The sequence below is a fragment of the Phoxinus phoxinus genome (genome assembly GCF_949152265.1).
Source record: "Phoxinus phoxinus genome assembly, chromosome: 18".
Taxonomy (NCBI): Eukaryota; Metazoa; Chordata; class Actinopteri; order Cypriniformes; family Leuciscidae; genus Phoxinus; species Phoxinus phoxinus.
In genome coordinates, this window is record NC_136893.1 from 15,657,807 (window position 1) to 15,678,947 (window position 21,141).

The 21,141-nt window shown below is 37.1% G+C and overlaps 1 protein-coding gene across 2 annotated transcripts in view; it reads left to right on the top strand.

The window, feature by feature from the left end:
• Positions 1–21,141, top strand: part of megf6a (multiple EGF-like-domains 6a) — a 99,069-nt gene that overhangs the window by 10,311 nt on the left and 67,617 nt on the right. Inside the window, exons 5-6 of one of the 2 annotated variants that reach the window (XM_079588568.1) lie at positions 11,955–12,053; positions 18,370–18,492. In XM_079588568.1, the coding sequence (XP_079444694.1) occupies positions 11,955–12,053; positions 18,370–18,492 (222 nt within the window). The remainder of the gene's footprint in view (positions 1–11,954; positions 12,054–18,369; positions 18,493–21,141) is intronic. The other variant, XM_079588569.1, reaches the window with a different exon arrangement.

Genomic DNA, 21,141 nt, shown 5'->3' on the forward strand with positions numbered 1-21,141 from the left:
GCGCCGACTGGCAGTAATACGGTTTTATTCATAAACATTTCTTACTTCAATGAGCTCGTTGTTTCTGCATTAAATTATTACATTGTTTAAATGAATACCTTTTTTCACTAACTGTGATTTTGTATATACATTTCTGAAATACACAATTTAGACAGTTAGGCTATGATAACAGATCACTCTAAATTGTAATGTAGAATCATGTATTTTCTGTAAAGCTGCTTTTTAATTGTGAAAAGTGCTGTACAAATAAATGTGAATTGATTTGAATATAATAAGCTAACTAACAGGAAATCCAGTGTCATGCTCGATTATAAAACTCGAAAGCTAAAGCTCTGTCCAGGCCATCCCCCAGAATCACAAACTAACTTACACAAACAATTTTTGTCAGTAAATTACCTTGCATACAAGTGAGTTCACCCCTGAATCAACTGCAGATTTACATGATTAACCAAAGGTCTTCATATAGTGTCCAGTTTCCCTCTGAACAGACTCTGGACAATACCATATTCTCACGAGAGAGATTTCCGTGTATTGTTCTCAGCACACCTGTGTTGGCATGCATCCACTGCAGGGACCTATAGTTTCTCATCTTACTGTCCTCGGTGGGACATCCTCTACTCACTTAGGGAACATGATACCACATGCTACCTGAAGCTCTTTTCTGTCATGTGTTTTGACTTTATTTATTGTATCTTCACAACTAAATGGTTGTTTTCTGCTTTAGTTTACACAAAAATGAATAATTTGTCAGTATTTACTTACCCTCATTTTATCCAAAACATGCTGTTATGACAAGTATCAACCATATAAATACAATTCCAGAAATGGGCAGATGTTGCCCTCTACTGGGGGTAATATGTACTATTTTTAATGGTTAGACATCTCTATGACATCTCATTTGCACTCTGTATTTTGGAGAATAATAAACAGATTTATGCTAAATGAGGGTGGTAAAATTATGACAAAATTCTCAGTTTAAGGAAATAAATGCTGTAGAAGGTATAACTCGATTAGACTGACCAAAGTTAGAGATGTACATGGAAATTTCTATATATTTTATATTTTCCAGAATAAACTACTTTACTTTATTACTATAATAACTATGGCATATATATATATATTGTTTTTGAACCATGCTTTTTTTTATTTTTATATTGCAATAATCGAGGTGACATGCAGTTCAGATTCATTTTATTTCAAGATATCATAATTAAAATAATACAATAATAATAATAAACTTAATATATAATACTAGATATGTACAATAATAGAAGTGTTCTTAAATGATGGACAATTTGTCGCACTTTTGTATTATGAATTTATTTATTTATTTTAAGAAGAAGAAATCGGAGGTGTCGCTGCTTTAATGCAGGGGTTTCATGGAAGGAAAATGGGATCTATTCCAGAAAATGTTGAATGATTCTTCACGAAGCAAGTGAAATCTCTCCATTTGATGAATGTGGAAGTATTAAATGAGAAAACGTCCCTTGCGGTGCTGTTGCAGGTGTCGGCAGTAATTAAGTCTCAGGGCGGACCCTGAATTTGACTCAAAATGAAGAAGCAAATATCCGGCTTAGGTCAGCATGTCAGGGCCCAGAAGAATCTCAGGACCTCCACCGCACATCATTTCACACCCCATCCAGATTTCAGAACTTTGCATACTGTAGTCGTGAAGAAGCTGAGCCCTTTGTAGACTATAAAGACAAAAACCTCCCATCTGTTCATAGTTGCCTGATGTGTGCTCTCCTTTAGTATCGGTTAAATGTTATTGGTGGACTTTAGAAGAAGAAAGTGGAAGCTAAAGGTTTAAAAACAATACTTCTCAAACTGCCAACCTCACTTTGAAACTGATACACACAAATCTTGCATTTCCTGTAGATTTCATGCTATAAATCACATTTTGATGGATTTATTGTAGCCTTTAGTGCCAGGAAAGCTATTGAACTGTATTATATTCTTAAATCAAAGCCTTACTCTACTTCAGCAGTATGACTTCCAAGTCTGTGATGGATGTGGCTTTGTGTGTATTCTGTTTGTTTCCGTTTGTTTAAACTGCTTGCTTTTTTCCCCCCTGCGGATTTCTTTCAAATACACAGCTTAGATAGATGAGAGAATTATTAGGGTAAAAGCCCAAACAAAACCTGGCCTGAATATATAGCTATCCTTTTAGATCTCACTTGCATCTTTGTTCTGCAATCAAGCAGAAACTTCTTCCTAAGAACCCAAATTTTCACAGAAAGCTTGATTAAAGTGAATTGTCATGGTGCTATAGAGCGTCTTTCCATTATTTTGTTAGCAATTCCACAACGTGACCCAGCAGAGAAAATCTGTAGTTTCATTAAATGGGTGTGATGATCTCAAATGCTTAACATGTGACGTAATATTTCTTCCTAATCCCTGGTGCATAAATCGGTAGAAGTAAGTGGCAGCAGACCTGTCTAGACAGTTTCATCTTCAGTTCTTTATCTAAAGATTTGCGTCAGAACATGGTAGCTCAGGACGTGACTAGCAGTGTGTTTTTGTTGGAATGGTTGTCTCTTTGGAAGATGGAACAGCACTGATGTTCAGCAGAGACAAACTGACAGGACTTCGCTCCCTTGGGCTCACTTGTCCGGGGTGGATTGGGTTTCAGCATCAAAACACACCCATGTCTTGAAGAGCATTTAATCCCGCATTTAATGGGATTTGTCAGAGCAGGAAAATAACGTGAGTCAGGAGAATACATTTTTGATGAGTTTTGGCTTGACAGGGTTTTATTGACAAAAATAGTAATTTTTCCTCTATAAAGCAGTGGTTGTCAACGGATTTTGCATTGGACATGAAGTGGAAACCCAACACGATACCAACATTATTTGACATGATTATTTGACATGATAATTGGAAAAAGTACATAGATGCCAGTTAAAAATGGTTAAAAATGTCACATGCTGTGATAATCATTGGCAGCTTATTGATTCTTATGTCCAGATAAAATTGATAAAATGTCATATGGAATTATTTCCCTTTTTGGTCTTGAATGGTTCATGTCTCTGCTTAGATTGCAGCTACACATAAAACAGTGGGAAGAATAGTAATATAAAATAAACCAAACATATTTTCCAAATTGTGAAATTAGAGGAAAGGGCTTTTTGTGATGTTGGAAAGTACATTGGCTGTTTTTTTTCTCTCTGTCACTATTTATACGATTCTATAAATAAAATAAACCAGAAAGTCTTTCCGTGTCCGATCCTGCAGCTAAATTGTGTCCAGCTTTCTCTGGAGTAAGAATGCTTACTTTGTTCATACTGTAATATTTTATGGCCTTTCATTCTCAAAGGCACTAGGGGAAAAAAGAAATGGCATTGTAGCTTTTCCGCACCAGCTTTCCAGTTCTGCTTATTGGAAGGCTGGATTCCCACAGCACCACAACCACTTTACAGTTTCCACTGCTAGACGCTTTACACCTATCAATGGAACCGCTGCCCATCAGCATCATTACTGCACTCTGTTTATTATTTGACATGCAAGACTGTTTAAGTGCTCTTAAACTTAATTTCTGTGTCATAAATGGAAATAAGTGTGAAGCGGCTAAGAGAGTTTGATCTTACCTGCCAAGCCATGAACACTTTATTTGTTTTTGGTCATTTTTATATCATATTTTGTGCATTTGTATTCAAAAAAATGAATGAAAATGTCACGCCAATCAGGTGCCAGTTGGATACGCCCAAGCATGCCTAATAAGTATGCAGGAGTTCAGACGGACACTCCCTGCTCCATTAGATCTGCTTTAAAGTGTTTAGGTGTGGTCTGACTCTGGCTAGTGTCCTAAACCTGAAGTGTCTCTTATTAGACAGGACCGGCTTAGCTTTGTAATGACACTCATTGAACTACTAGGACATCAAAAGTTCCTCTTTTAAGTACTGGGTAAGGATTGAAACCCTTGGGAGTACTCATTAATTTATCTGTCTTTTTCCAGAACTTCATACCATGCAACCTCTATTTAGGCCAGTAACTGATAACACAAGTATGGCTTCAGAGTGAATTTTGTTTTGTTTACATTGTGTCTATTAGTGGTGCTTGCTAAAGTGCTTGCATTAGTATTCCTCTTCCAGCCAAAATGTAGGTGAGTTACTCCTTCCACACTGTTTTATGACCTATAGGTAATGAGACCTCAAATCATGTGGCTTATTGTGGATAAGAGTCTTAAGACTTTTTTTCTGATTTGACTTACAATGTTTGCAGATTATCATAGAGACTTTAGTGTGGACTTAGCTGGTTAGTAACAGCCTAGCAACTGGCAACACCCTAGTAACCACCCAGAACACTCTAGCAACCACCTATCAATGCATTAGCAACCACCAACACCCTAGCAATGCCTTAGTAACCATTCAGAAGCACCTAAACATTCCATGGTAATCACCTAGAAGTGCCCTAGCAACCACAAACACCATAGCAACACCATAGTGACCACCCAGAACACTCTAGCAACCACCTTGCAATGTCTTAGCTACCTCCAAAAACACTAGCAAAGCCTTAGTAACTACTCAGAAGCACCTGGAAAATCCATAGCTATCACCTAGCAGTGCCCTAGAAACCACAAACACCATTTCAACCACCAGTGCCCTAGAAACCACAAACATCATAGCAACAACCAGCTAGTAACCAGCTAGAACACTCTAGCAACCACCTAGCAATGCCTTAGCTACTACCAAAACACTAGCAATGCCTTAGTAACCACTCAGAAGCACCTAGAAAATCTGTAGCAATCACTTAGGAGTGCCCTAGCAATCACAAACACTGTTGTCACACCCTAGTAACCACCTAGTACACTCTAGCAACCACCTAGCAATGCCTTAGTAACCATTCAGAAGCACCTAGAAATTCAGTAACAATCACCCTTGCAACCACAAACACCCCTGCAACCACCAGCGCCCTAGAAAACACAAACATCGTAGCAACACCCTAGTAACCACCCATAATACCCTAGCACCACCTAGCAATGCCCTAGCAACCACCAACATCCTAGCAATGCCATATTAATCACCCAGAACCACCTAGTAACACCATAGTAACCACCTAGAAATGGCACCCTTGCGAATGCCTTTTAACTCCCAGGTAAACACTCAGGACACCCTAGCAACCTCTTTCAAGTGCTATAGAAGCCACAAACACCCTAGCAACCACCAAGTAATGCCCTAGTTTCCATCCAGAACATCCTAGCTATGTACCACCTAGCAATGCCTTAGCAACTACACAGCAAAACACCCCAAGCATATCTTAGAGAAATGGGAGTTTCATGAGTTTGCCACATGAATCATTCCATTATGATGCTGTATTGTATCCACACCATTTGTTTAAGAAGTAAAATTAATGAAACTACATAGTCAAATTATCTTGGACTTCGGATAACATTTTTCTCCACAGTAGGAGTTTTCTTCCCACAAAGTGTGTTGGATAAAGAAAGGTTATCAAAACTGTTTTCATAAAGACATTCCACAGTGAATACTTCTAAGGCTACAGTTTATTTATCTGAATTGTTTATTGTGCATGTATACAGTACTGTACGTTCATTCACATCAGCATGGGTGATGGATCAGTCCAAAACTACCATCGACCAACTTGAGCCCTCTATAAGTCCATCAATAAGACTGGCTTTTGAGATAAAGAGGGAGGTTTGGACGATATTATAAATCAAGATAACATGCACGGTTTGCATTAGATTTTGGCTAAAAATTTAGGTCTTTCCTTCTCCTCATTAATCAAAGGAAATATTGGTGAGCTCAACTGACATGTGCACTGACTACACTATACAGACAACTATATTAGATATGTGGAGAAGCATGACTGTTTATGTGTTTCAGAACTGTTTCAGTCTATTTTGAGAAGCCACTTTGCCCCTCAGCAACCAGCATACTTAGCAAACCAATTTTCCATCTCACGCTAATGGTCGCTGGGCATAATATCTCTAAGAAGTTCCTCTGAAAGAACTTCTTAAATGCAGCTCATAAAGATGAGCTGAAAATCCCTCAACCTGAGATGGGCTTTATTGCATATGAGGTTCGCTCTGAGATCAGTCCTGCTGGCAAGAGAACGCCGTCATAAATGTAAGGAACATTTCTTCCTCTCTAATCTCCCAAGAGGTCAAAGATCCATGGAAAAGACAGAAGAGATTCTGAGATACTTACAACATTAAGGATTGCATTGTGAGCAATGGATTTAACCAAATTACTGACTGAGATGATGGCACTGAACGCCAGTTTCAGAGCTTTGCCTTTGGTGTCCTTTTTAACCTCAAAGTCAAAGTCAATATCAGGACAAGGAAAGAGGCGTCTCATAATGCGTATCATAATGTACATTTACTGTAATTTATATATACATTTTGTTCTTATTTTTTATTTATACTTTTTTTGCAACCTCCCTGCCACCAGGACAAGCGGTTTGGAGGATAGATGGATGTGTCGTTTTGTTTTAAGTGTCTTGTTTCACTTTGTTTTGTTGTTCACAAAAATTTGTTTGAGATCAATCAATATTTGGCAGACTCCCTGTTGAAGCATCCATTTTGCAAAGTCTTTGACTGTATATTATAAGGCAGTACGTTCAGTAACTATATGAACTATAGCTGTGTATTTTCTGTGGATCACCGACAAGTTGCCTGGCACATCTCTAAAGCTAAATGGCAACGATCTAAATATTTAGCTGAGCCGAAACTGGCAGTCTGCTTGGCATTCAATCCAAATACAGCAGCTATGATGGATTATATAAAAACAGCTCTCTCGTAACTCCCTTAACTGCATACCTTGAACGTCTGAGACACCATATGATTTATGGTCAATCATTGGAGGGATAATTGGAACGGCTTCACGGCTGCAAGATGTATGGTCTATTGAGCTTAGTTCATGACTTAATGAAGATCATTAAAAAAATGCAATGTCCTGTAGAATGGAAAACTTTTTTTCTTGAAATTCTGTGCCAGTCAGATGGCAAGGAGATTCAGTTCAAGGATTGATATCTCACGCTGTAGTTTATTGTGGCAGAATGGATTTCCGAATACACTTTAGAGTTACACTGCACTCATAAAAAAATGATTAAGAAAAGCCCGGTTCTTCATGTGGATATTTAACCAGAATCAATCGCAATTGCCGTGACCGTTCAAGTACTTCTGCAGATTTAAGGCAGTACGCTGTATCTGCTCTGTGAGTTTATACTGGAGCAAGACATGTGGACTCTCTGAGATTAGATCTATGGAGGAGAAACGATTGTTTTTGTACTCTCAGTCTTTTCTGCTTAAACAGAGCATCTGGGAAGCTAGCTGTAATTTAATGGGACTGATTTTATGCTCTGTTTAGTTTAATCTATTATTTAGGATACATTTTTTTGGTTTCAGAAAAAAAAGAGCAGGTGCTTTTCATTCACATTTCCATATATGCAAAACTTAAGTAAGGGGATCTTTTACAATCAGTTTTTTTTTTCAGTGTTTCCCAACATTGTTTCTTACTCATCAGTAAGGCTCTCCAACTTCAATCAACACCAAATCAGAAATGTCACTTTTAGCTCCTATTATACTGGATACCATTTAGATTGATCATTAATATTAATTCACTGTTTAACAAAACATACTGTATAGTTCATACTGTGGGTGGACAAGACTCATTAAGCAGCACATATATTCTGCTACGAAAGTCATCCCCATAAAACTTTACACATTATTTGCACATTATTTAGTTTTTTTAGAGACTGAAAAATTATCACAATAAGCCCCTTTTTAATCTAGTAGTTTTGTACAGTAATTAGTCTCATTAGAAGTTTTTATTCAGGGCTGTCAATTTTACATGATATTAAAAAAAAATACTTTTTAAACTTATGGTATCTTAATTTTCTTCATTGATGGCTTTTCTCAGTAAATATTTTTATATGTGATTAATTTGATAATCCCCTGGACTTTAAAGGGTTAGTTCACCCAAAATTGAAAATTATACCTTTATGACATTTTTAAACCCAAAAGTCTTTCGTTCATCTTCGGAACACAAATGAAGATCTTTTTGATAAATTCTGAGAGATTTCTGTTGCGTTGACAGCTACGCAACTGACACTTTGACTCTTCAAAAACGTAATAAAGAGATCGTAAAACTAATCCATATGAATTGAGTGGTTTAGTCAAAAAATTCTGAAGAGACATGATCGCTTTATATGTGTCACGGTGTATGGTGCAGGTGAAGAAAGGCAGAGGCACAAAGCTCCAATTCAAACTTTTACTATAATAAACTTGGTACATGCAGAAGGGTAACACTCCCAATACACAGTAACATATACAAGGACCGACCCGGACAGACTGAACAGTAGCACACTAATACTGACACTGATGAACAAAAACCAGGTGACACAGATGAAGGCAATTAACAAGACACAGGTGATGAAGATGGACTGATGACGGTAGGCATGGAAACAGATGAGTGGCGGGAAAACAAAAGACATGTGACTAACTGAAAATAAACAGCAGAACTAAAACAGACAGGTGCAGACGAAGACTGTGACAATATGCTGAACAGATTGAATTTAGGCTTTTATTCACATATAAACATTCATCAACTCACACATCTTTTATGGTAAACAGAAGCTCAAGCTTGTTCGCTTGACGTGCAAGAACCAATGAGGTTTATTCTCGCGTTACGCAGCACGTTCTCGTGTGTTACGCAAGAGGTTTGTTATCGCACGTCCAGCAGGGTTGGTTGATCTTATGTTTCTGTTCACTGATCAATGTTTATATGTGAATAAAATCCTAAATTCAATCTTTTCATCATATAACACGTTTGTGTCTCTTCAGAAAATTTCAGTAGCACTTCACTGCAGTACACGAGATCCAGGGGGCGGAGTTGAATCCAGATCTAAGGGGTGGAGCTTGGTAGGTTTAGGGGTGGGTTTAGGGATCAGGGGGAGGAGATGGGTAGGTTTAGGTACAGTGCTATGCATAAGTTTAGACACCCATGCTAGAGTTGACTAAAAAGAGGAATAAAAAAATCATCTTTTGGAAATTGAACTTAATGCCTTAATTTTAAAAAATAGGAAAAATCCAACCTTTAAGGACACCAATTTTCTTTGTGAATAAATAATGTATCGTAAATAAATAAATGTTCTTCCTTAAAATACAGGGTGCATAAGTTTGGACACCCCTATGTTAAATTCCCATAGAGGCAGGCAGATTTTTATTTTTAAAGGCCAGTTACTTCATGGATCCAGGATAAAGTTCCCTTAGCCTTTGGAATTAAAATAGCCCCACATTATCACATACCCTTCACCACACCTAGAGATTGGCATGGTTTTATTTCAGTTCGCCTAATAGCTGGTTTGATTTGCATTGAGAGATGATCTTATGGAAAGTACTCCATGCCAATCTCTAGGTATGGTGAAGGCTATGTGATGATGTGGGGCTATTTTAATTCCAAAGGCCAAGGGAACTTTATCAGGATGCAGAGTATCCTGGATCCATGAAGTAACTGGCCTTTAAAAATAAAAATCTGCCTGCCTCTATGGGAATTTAACATAGGGGTGTCCAAACTTATGCACCCTGTATTTTAAGGAAGAACATTTATTTATTTACGATACATTATTCATTCACAAAGAAAATTGGTGTCCTTAAAGGTTGGATTTTTCCTATTTATTTAAATTAAGGCATTAAGTTCAATTTCCAAAAGATGATTTTTTTATTCCTCTTTTTAGGCCCCGTTTACACGATGGGAAAACGCAGATATTTCTCTGCGTTTTAACCTGTCATTTACACGAAAACGCCGTTTTTATCGCAGAAAACGATCATTTCTAAAAACTCCGGCCAAAGTGGAGATTTCTGAAAACGCCGGTTATATGTTGTCGTGTCAACTGGGAGAAACGGGGTTTTAGGTTCTCTCTTGTCGATTCTGAGGATTCTGATTGGCTACACTGCCGCCCATAGGTTTAGCATAGTTATAAAGGCGCTCGACGGCGTATTTATGCGGGTTGTGTGCACGATGTTATTATTGAAAACGGATGGGGAGAAATATTCGTTTCTCTAAATACCCGGCTATGTGTAAATGTGGCCTTAGTCAACTTTAGCATGGGTGTCTAAACTTATGCATAGCACTGAATATGTAAGGTGGGAGGAGTTGGATCTGGATCCAACTCCTCCCCCTGGATTTCGTGTTCTGCAGTGAGGACCATCTCGAAAATTTGGCCTAAACCACTCAATATGGATTAGTCATATGGATTAGTTTTACAATCTATTTATTAACTTTTTGAAGAATCAAAGTGTCAGTTGTCAATGGAGGGACAGAAATCTTTCAGATTTCATCAAAAAGATCTCCATTTGTGTTCCGAAGATGAACGAAAATCCTACGGGTTTGGAACGACATGAGGGTAAGTAATTATTGTAGTAATTATAATTATATACAGTTATTTTTGGGTGAACTGTCCCTTTAAGTAGGTTTAATGCTTATTTGTGGTTGGAAATCACTGTTCGGTGTGACATACATGAAACCTTTCTCCAAATAAATAGCTGAAGAATGAGTAATGGTGTGTTTTATATTATACACCATATTACACACCATTATATAGTGTGCATCTGTAAATCGCCTTCTGTAATTCGGGGGAAGCCTCAATGTGTCATTATTAATATAATTTAATCAAATGGTTTAAGATGAGCCTTAACCCACACCTGGCAGTGTTTTAGACTCACTGCCTCACTGACACAAAGACATCCACACAGAGAATAAGACGTGCAGTGACCTTCCTTTCATCTGACTCACAAAACTCACATGAAAAGAGACGTTTGAATTGTGTCCAGCTGCACCTTTTAAACTCCTCTCAACCTTCATATCCTCTGGAAAAACTGAAACAACCTTTTTTGCATGCTTTTCCTCTTACTTAACTACGTCCTTGTCACTTTGGATAGATTCCTGTGTTGTTTAAGATGCAAGCTGCATCTCAAACTACAAGCATATACAGTATGCCATGTTTTGACTGGCAGGATTTCTTTCCATTAAGTATTTTGATTTTGTAAGTCAATACCATACTTTGTTTAAGTGCAGCATTTGAGCTTTTCTTTGGACCCCCCCCTCCCTGTAAATTAGTTTTCCATGTTTTCTCTCAGGGTCCACTGCACTGGACCAACAGCTTGTCAAAACTAGGGTTATTTGTAGCTCTTTCAAATTTCTGGTAACTTCTCAGCTGTAACAATAAGTTGAATTGATGTAAAGATTATTAATAACCAAGTCCCTATAAATCATTGGGCTTGTGACAGCAAAGACTATGAGGTTTAAAGGCCATGACTCTTTTCATCTGTCTGTCTGTCTGTCTGTCTGTCTGTCTGTCTGTCTGTCTGTCTGTCGTACCTATATTTGAGTCTATAACATAATTGAAAGGAATTTTCAAATTTGAATGCCGCTCAACTCTGGGAATAATTCCTAATGACCATAATTTATTTAATTGCATCCAATAGTAAAATAAATGTTCAATGTAGTAAAAGCAAAAGTGGCCAGAATATGTGCCCAGTTTTGAAAATCGCTTCTGTTCACTGTTTTGTTCTGAGTGAACTGCAGCTTACAGGTTTGGTAAATGTCTCAGTGTCAATGCCTAAGTGGAGGAGGGAGGAGCAGAGACAGACAGGAGGTGGGACTGCGGAGGCCTGCCCTGCACACAGGCGATGGAGACATTTCAGGAGACACATAGCCACGAGAAAATACATGTCTGTCAAGGCAGACAGAGAGAGAGAGAAAGAAAAAGAGAGAGAGAGAATGAAATGACTTGATTCTGGTGCCAGGACACACAGCTTATTTAAATAGCAGTTGTTCTCTCTTGTTGCATAATGGACACGTTGAGAGTGTGTTTTGTTTGCATGATCTTATTTATTTCTATTTGAGTGAGGTTTATAACACATTGTGCGTGGACAATGCTGTCAGATTGGCTGAGGCTAGTGCTCGTATTTACCTTCTGGACACATCTGGTCCCAGGTTTTGGTGCTGGGAATACACGTTACCGCTTCTATCACAGGAACTGCTACACCTGCTTCAATGGATATCATGGACACAACACAGGACACTTGGAGGCAGGTGAGTGTGACTGGATTCAGTGAACTGATCTTCTTTTTGAGGGAATAACTTTTACTGTTATTTACTATCATATAAGATCTTGTTTAGTAATTCAGGTGATTGTAATTATTATAATTTTTTTATTAAAAGAGCCAGAATGTGGTGGCACACATCATTTTAATGATTGTGTGAATTCGGAGAAGTTCTGGGACAGAACTTGATCGCGCTGTATGATTTGGTAATGTCTTGGCTGTGACAAAAGGAGCTTAATTCAGCACTAGTAATTCACCATGAAGGACTGGAGATGATAATGCCTTCACTCCACTGTGAACAGATGTCAGATGTGTAACAAAACAAATAATAAACTGGTACATTAGTGTTTGCCAAATACTATAGAGACGACTCATGTTTTCTTCTCAATTTTAGAAACCTGCAACTTATTAAAACAATGTAATTATGACAACTTAGTAATATTTCATTTGGATTCTTAAATGACAAAGACTTTAGGCTGTGTTGAAAACTAATTTTCAGAGTTGAGTTAATGGACACTAATTCTACATTGAGGGTTTGGGGGTGTAGGGAGACTGTCCGAGCACAACCAATCATTAAAACACCATGAGTCTGCTTTACTAATTAACTTCCAGCATTTGTCCACTTATAATTCATTACAGTGATAACTTTGATAAAGTAGGAACATTTTTTGAAACCATGCATGTTATACATTTGGTAAAAATGAAGTCTGCTGGAACGATTTGGGATTAATTGACTTTCAGTAGACCCTCGGGGTTATATCTTCTGCACCACCTAAAGATCATGGATCAGATAGACAATATTTGCTTCAAATTTGACTCTTTCTGTCTCTGCTGCCAAATTGGTGCTGTGCAGAAAAGTGCTTGTGTTTTAAGTGTAAACTCATTTAAGTGAGGAGTCCCAGTACACTGCAACTAAAGGAAAGTTTTGATGACTGTGTAACGGAGGCCAGATAGTAAGAGCTGTGCAGGTAAACCTCACTCCCCTGATCTCATGCTAGAGACTGTAATCTTTAGCCTCCTTGTTAGAGCGCCCGCCTCCCACAGCGGAGACCTGGGTTCGAAGCCCGCACAGAGCACGGCAAGTAGGACCTGAGGGGTTGCATGCATAACAGGAATTACTCCATTACTCTTAACCCCCCCACAGTGTCATATACAGTAAGTTCATTGTGAGTAAAGCAATTAAAGGGATAGTTCACCCAAAAATAAAATTCAGTCATTATTTACTCACTCTCATGTTGTTCCAAACCTGCACGCATTTCTTTCTTTCTTTTGAACACAAAAGATATTACAAGGTTTTCTTCATGACCTTAAACGGAGAGCTGGTCTTGAATCAGGATGCTCCAGGCTAATGCTCTCTTAGGCGGAATGCAAGATTAAGGAGAAACGTGTTTTGGATTATTAAAGGGAGGCTGCTTGGCATAATCAGCCTGCAGTCAGAGATGTCCATTATTTTTTATTCCTATAAGAATTCCTCTGATCATCTTTACTTTCACTGTATGAATAATGGACTAACATTTTGCCCTCTCATTTGCTAGCTCACATGCCCTCTTTACTCCAACAATGTGGAAGACAAACTTAGATATTGTCACCACAAAATCACATATTTTTATGCTTACTTAGAAAACCAAATGTGACAGTCTTCACACAATCCATGTTTGTAATACAGGTAATGCAGGATTCATGTGTGGCTCACATTTGATTTCAAGCCAGATATTTGCTAAACTTCAAAGCAAAGGTCAGTGATCTGAACCCAGTGTTTCAGAGCGTATCGTGATAAGAAGCAGTTGTTTTTATAACCTGTAGACCTGAAAAGTTCAAGCTCACATATGTCATTGATTTTACCTTCTTCAATTGCAGTTAGGACTTTAAGGGCCCAAACAACATAACATTTGTTATTTTGCTTGAAATGTGGGTTTCCTTATTACCTTGTGTACAGTGGGATTCAGAAGTCTGAGACCACTTTGAATTTCTGGAATAAACAGGTTTAATGTTTGACATGAATTGAAGATCAAATAATTCAGATTCTGCACTTTTAGGTCACCAATCAAAGAAGTAAATTTGTGGCATTGATCATGTGACTTTTTGTAGGCCCACAGACGGTCCGGTGTTCTTTCTTCCATTGAAGCTCAAGATGCTCTTTGGATAATCTCAAATAATGCTGGAGACCAGACCATGATCATCAGATTTGACAAATTTGTGGAGTTCATTCAGTTTGAGTGCTGCTGTCATTAAAGCAAAGGGAGACAAACCAAATGCAAAGACATTCTGAAATTCATTCAATTTCTTGTTTAATTTCTCTCAAATTGTTAGACTAAAAATATTTGTAACTTAAAACTGTACTCCTCTCAGTGCATGGCAGCAGATGATCAATCTCCATTTCACTGTTTCCCTGCATTCTGTGTGATGAATTGCAGGGGTCTGTATAGAGAGCCCATGGTTCACTGCTGGCTCCACAGCTGGGCTTGCTGAATTGAATTTGAAATAGCTTGCTGAATTGCTGCATTTCATAAGTCTAGTTTGAAAACTCTCTGTTTATTTACATCCTGCTGCTGTGAATGGACCTCGTCTGTCGAGCTCAGTTTTGCAGTTGTGTACAGCATACTTGTAATTAAGGTTCCCTCAGGCTCTCCTGGACAGGTGGTCTCAATTACCTTCATGGTATCTTATCATCTCACTCCTTTTTGCATTTCAAACAGCATTTTTGAGACTCTTTTGTTCACTGCAGTTTAAAGGAGGAAATACTCAGCAACAGTTTTGACGTAGAATTTGCACATGGTTTGTCTTAAAGCATATAAACAACATTAAAAACTTGATTTTCACCACAGGTGGTCTTTAAATTTAAAGGCGACATTTAAACGGAAGTTGCAATAGTCTTTTCTTTCCTATTACAATGTATAACCGAGTGAAAAGGCTTGTCGAACAAGAGAAAATGTAGGGCGGGACTTGATTTTGTCCATCTGTTAATTGATTGGATGGTTGTGGTTTGCTATTGCTGTGATCTCATGTGAGTGACAGGTTGTCCCGCCTTCGCACCAGTACACACATTAGAGGAGAGAAGAGATGTCGCTGAAAGAGGGAGATGAAGTTATTTTGATTAAAGATTATGAGGGCACATGAAAAAAAAGATGTGCACAGATAAATTATTTATAATAAATATTGCAATATTCCATAAAAAAAGAAGAGTTGTCCATTTTGATTTCATCGTAACTTTAAATGAAGAGTTGAACAATCAAAGTTCTTCTTTGCAACATTTCCGGCCTTTCCGGTTGATGGAAAGGAAGTCCCCACCCCCAAACTCACACCATTGGTTGAGCCAGTGCTGCTGTCGGCTGGTCGGGATGCTCAAACACCACTTTTTGGCAAAATCAACAAATGTTACTTATAGTTGTCACTTATAGTTATTACTTATAGTTGTTTCTACACATCAAGCTGCGGCAGGATAAATTCTACCTATTTACTTCTTTATTTAGTCACAGCCATTTGTCCTTTGTTACATGCATATGACCCTTGTGTCAGATAATTACTTGTTTGTTCTAAATCAAATATGGATTTAATCTAGCTTGGCTGTACATTTTTATTTGCAGTGTAGTTGTTTGTCTGGCAGCAAAACAGAAGTGATCCATCATTAGTATCAATTATTTAAGTAAACTGCATGCTACGTATTTACATAAGCCTATAACAACGTCTCTAACCATCATCCAAAATCTAAACCAGATTTGTTGTTCTATGTCACTGAGGTTTAAATAAGTAAGAGATGATACAGCCAGCCGGTCCGCAGAGGGTTCTTAAATCAGCCTGAAAGGGTTTCTTTTGGGATCATGGCCAGCTGACTGTATACGTTATCCCACTTATTTTATGGCTACTTATCAAATAAATAAATATGTGGACATGAAATATTGATTTGAGATTTAAATTTGTAGATTTTCTTAAAGCTTTTGCTAATTACACTGCTAGTTTCCATTACAGTCCATTACAATAAACAATCCGTCTTGCAACAAGACACAACTATACTGTTTTGTATATTATTAATAATAATAATAATATTTATTATATTTAGCTTTCTCTATTTTACGTGCATGGAGATCCTGGCCTGTTTTTATCAATCAGAACTGGGCCAGCCAGTCTGTCTAAATGCCTGGTTTAGTGTTTTAAGGTTTAGTCTTAATTAGTAAAACCACTGCAGTCGAATGGACCATCACTTGCATCTTCCTGGCTACTGGTGTGGTTGTGTGAGATTATCCTTTATAAAAACTAACCCTGCACACATATAAGATGAGCTGAAGATGATCGATATAATGTATCCTGCGTAACTAATATCCCCTCCACAGCAGAGATAGTAGATCTCTGTGTACTTGTGGAATTAAAAATTGACAATTTAATGCATAAATGAGGATGGTTTGTTTCAATTTTAACTGCAAAATGTAAGCAGTTCAGGACACCTCATTACAGTAACTCATGAATTATCCTCTCCTTGGATGCTTCCATCTTTGCCATGCACCCAACAGCTCTCTCTGGCTCTACAGTAACTATATTTTAATATATGGGTATCATTTGACCTTGAAATTACCCGTTATTAAAAAACATTGTCCATTTCTGCATATGCTCTAAGGAGGTCGAAGAAAGTTTGCAGACCCTTTTGAGTAATATCCTCCATTAATTTGTCCACAATGTTCATCTGCCAATTCTTTGTTATAGATAAAAATGATTAAAACAAGTAATAATAAAAAATAAAAAAAGCTCTCATGGCTTTTTCACTGTATCTCTTGAAATGATATGTGAAACTAGGGAAAGCAGCTCTGTGAAGGGAATATGGAATAGTTAACTCAAAAAGGAAAATGATGTCATTATTTACACTAATGTCGTTTCAAACCTGTAATGCTCTTAGTTTTTCAGTGGAACACAAAAATAATTTTTTGGAAGAATATTTATGATAAATAAATACATTTAAGTCTCAAATACTGTTCATTTAATGATTATTTATTAATTATATAACTAATTTAATTATATTCACTCTTAATTGCCATTTAGATTAATGCAGAAGTAAAAGCAAGCTTACATCTACTTCCTGAATCAGTTCCACAGAATGTGTTTAGGCTTTTTTCTCCATACAATATCCCTTCAACTCTCCAAGGCCCAGTTGGTACATCAGTTAGAGGCATTACAGTCTCTCACCAGCAGGGCTTTCACAGGCTCTGCACCTGTACTAAACCTATCCATTACTCTTATCTCCCCTCTCTATCTATTCCCTAAATACTCAGTGGGATACACTGGGTCAGGAATGTAAATTATATATGACATAAGGAATATTCAATGAAGGCTGTACTGAGTCAAACATCTTTGCTTTTCCTTTCAAAATGTCAGATCTATTCAAACTCACTTAACTATTACTGCTGCCATATTTTAAAGCAATGTTTTGACCTTTTAAATGCACCATACATAATTAACAAAAAACGAATCCTGTGTTTCAGATTGTCAACACTGATCCTAACTTGCTGTGGGAAAAGTCCTGTTACTGTAATTAAATTAAACATAGACAGCGCTATTTTAAAGGTCAGGGTGATTGTAAGACACATGGCCTGAGTCAGACAGGACACAAAGAGCTTATTCACTCAGAGATCTTCATTATGTGCAGATTGCACATTTCCACATTTTCATAAGTGCACTTTCAGAAATTCAATCTTATAGCTTAAGCAGTTTAAAGGTATACCTCTCCCAAAAATGCAATTATTATTTACACACCCTCATGGCAATCCAAACCGGCATCGTTTTCTTTAGAACACAAAATAATACAGTTTGGAAAATGTTTGTTCTTTTAATACTTAATAAAATATTTTTTGTTTTGCTTGTGTGTTCATACACTTTTAGAATGACATGAGAAAGAGTAAATGATAATAAAATTTCGGGATGAACTTTCCTTTTAATCCAATCAATGAAATAACTTTAATTAAATCATCCTTTTGAATACAGCAATATATTTAAAAATAACTAATGTTTACAACTAATTAAAAAAAAATCCACTATTGTTATCCACTAAAATTAAAGATTTATAGTTTATGATTTATAATCCGCTTAAATGTATTGATTATCAATTTATAAAATAAAAACTAAACTAAAATATAAAACTTTGGAGGTTACTTCGATTATAAAGAACCTGAACAGCAAGTTTTCTCTGGAGTGGATAAATTAATTAATTTAGTAAGTCAGAATGATTTATGCTTTGTTTCCTTAGGCTTTGAAAGTTTGGGCAAGAATCAAACCACGGCGTTCCACTGTGTGGCCTCATGTGTCTGCTTTTTCCTCCTCAGATATTGACGAGTGCCAGGTTCACAACGGAGGCTGCCAGGATAGGTGTGTGAACACCAGAGGCTCGTTCTACTGCGAGTGCAAGCCGGGGTTTCGCCTCCACGTTGATGGCCGCACCTGCATAGGTGAGTCGTTGGGGGGTCGTGAGAGGTCACTGACAGAGAGCTGACAGACTGGCCCTCATCCAAAGCTTTAGAGGCTGTAATCATCACGGCCTAAGAAAAGTTTGCTTTCACAGAACGGGTTTCTCTTCAAAGCAAGCAGGGGTCCCCACCTTGAGCTCTGTGTATGAGTGGGAATCAAAGAGCCTCTTGTTTTCTTAATAGTGGAATGTTTGCTACTGTTCTGTACTGTACTGTACAGGCCTTGTCATGGTGAGTTTGCGATGGACCTTTGAGATAGACCAGAGCAGGACCCAACTGTTCCCTTGCCAGGCCTGCTATCAAACCACCACATCCATCTATTCAAATGTGACTGTTGTGTAGAAGGTGTCAGGTGAAACCCAACAATTCAGTTTTCAAAGGAAAAAACCCTGTGGGAATAAAGAGTTCTTTCAAGCATATCAATTTGGCTAATGGTGTCTGGATGTAGGGGTTTTGCTTTTCAAATTTGTGGCAATAATAACATTAAAAGTATTTTGTAGAGCTCGGGAAACCAAAATTGTACCAATGTGCATAAACTTTGAAATAATGAACAGTGACCAGTCCACACACCGAGCCCATGTGCCCAAAAGTCTTTCACTTGGGCATTACTTGAGAAAGAGCTTTTTTTCTTCTTCTGGAAATATGTTTGCAATCTTGTGTTTTTGTGTGTGTGTTTGGAGGTGAAATGTTTCATCAGGAATCTTGAGTCCGGATTTGCCAGTTTACTTCCAAGTACGTCCAGTTTTGTTTGTTTAAAGCACATGAAATGCCATACGATTTATCTGCTGTTCCTTACTAGATTAGTTTAAACTAATATGTCAAACAAAACCAAAAGCAAAACAAAACATGTTGACAGAATTTTTTTCCCCTGCGCTTTTCATTGCGCTTACAATGGAAGTATATGAGACTGCTGCAGTGTTATTGTTTTTTCATATACTATTATAGTATTTGTTAATATTTTTAATTATCTTTTCAGTTTTATTTTAATTTTAAGATTTTAGAAATTTTATTTTCGTTTTTTTTAAATAATAATTTTTAGCTTTAATTTATTTCAATTTAATTTAAATGTAAGACTTTAATTTATTAAAGTAGATTTATTAATTTATTAATTTATTTATATTTTATTTTATTTCAGCTTTATTCCAATTTAGTTTTAGTTGACAACAAGAACATTGGACTGCTGTTGTGTTATTTACTAATGAACAAGTGAGAAATATTTTCTGTGCTAATCGTCTAAGCTTAACTTGAACCTACACTGTAAAAAATATATTTTCTTATCTCAACTTTTTATCTTTTGTCAAATCTCCTTCATTGTATTGACTCAAATTTGTTATTTCAATGAACTAAAAATTTTAAGGCAACCAGGTAACTTACTTGTTTAAGTTAAACCAACTATATTTTTTTCCAGTGTAGAACATTCCTTTCAATTTCCAAGGCAGTATGACAAATAACTAATGACATTTATATTCCATTATGGAAAATTGCATTCTGGGATCTGTTTGCTTTGCTGAGAGTCTGATGCAGTCGCAGCATTGCAGTTCATTCTGTTTCAGCTGAATCATCAGCTCAATCTTTTACCCTTCCAAGAGACCTGAAGAGTCCAGGGCCATGAGCTCCAGTCAGGCTTGTTTATCAGTTTTTTCCGATATCAAACCAACTGTTCTATAAAACCACAATCTAAACCAAAGCTGAGTGGGAAGGAACGCACTACTAGAATAAACCAGAAACAGATGCTGCTAATTAATCCTTGAGGGTTCTATCTAGGATAATTTGGGTTTTGGTTAACAGTAATTTGAGAAGCTATATTCTTGCTGATATCTCATGCCAGAAGCTTATTAAGCTGTGACTTATGACCGCAGATAAACCCTTAATTATTTTTAATGCAACCAAGTATTCCCTGCCAAGAGAAGTATAATCATTATCCTTCATTAGATAGACTCTCATAACCAAAATATAAAGATTTCATTTCTTCAACCCCTCTTACACTACACCACTTCAAAAATATCTCGTTTCAACAAATTATCACTATTATTTGCTAATTTATATGCAAGTGAGACGATTGTCTGATTATATTGGATTTTATATGTGACATTTTCAAATCTGTTTTGGACAGTTTGCAGAATCTGCAGATATTATATGCAAGGATTTTTGAGAACAGACGCCGCACTCCTCCACATTGAGGTTGACTGATGTGCCTGTTATGACAGTATATATTTAGTCTCACTACTGACATATAGACTGTGCATTGAGGACATTTGGCAGTCAGTGTCTCCAGTGTGATTTCTGATTTGGAGTATTATACTCCGAGACATTTGAGTCGTGATCACATACAAGGGCTGCATCCGAAATTGCATACTTCTCTAATATAGTAGGTGAAAAACAGTATATGACAAAAGAAGAATGTCCGAATTCAGAGAACACAGTAAAAAGTACCCGGATGACCTACTACTTTCGGCAAGATTCTGCATACAATGTACACTTGAAGCCACAGGAGATGATTTGTGGCATGACAATGACAACATGGCGAATGTAGTATGTCCAGATTATATTCATACTGCATACATTCACACTATATAGAACATACTTTTTAGCGTTCGTGAAGTAATAACTTATTCAAAATAAGTACCTACT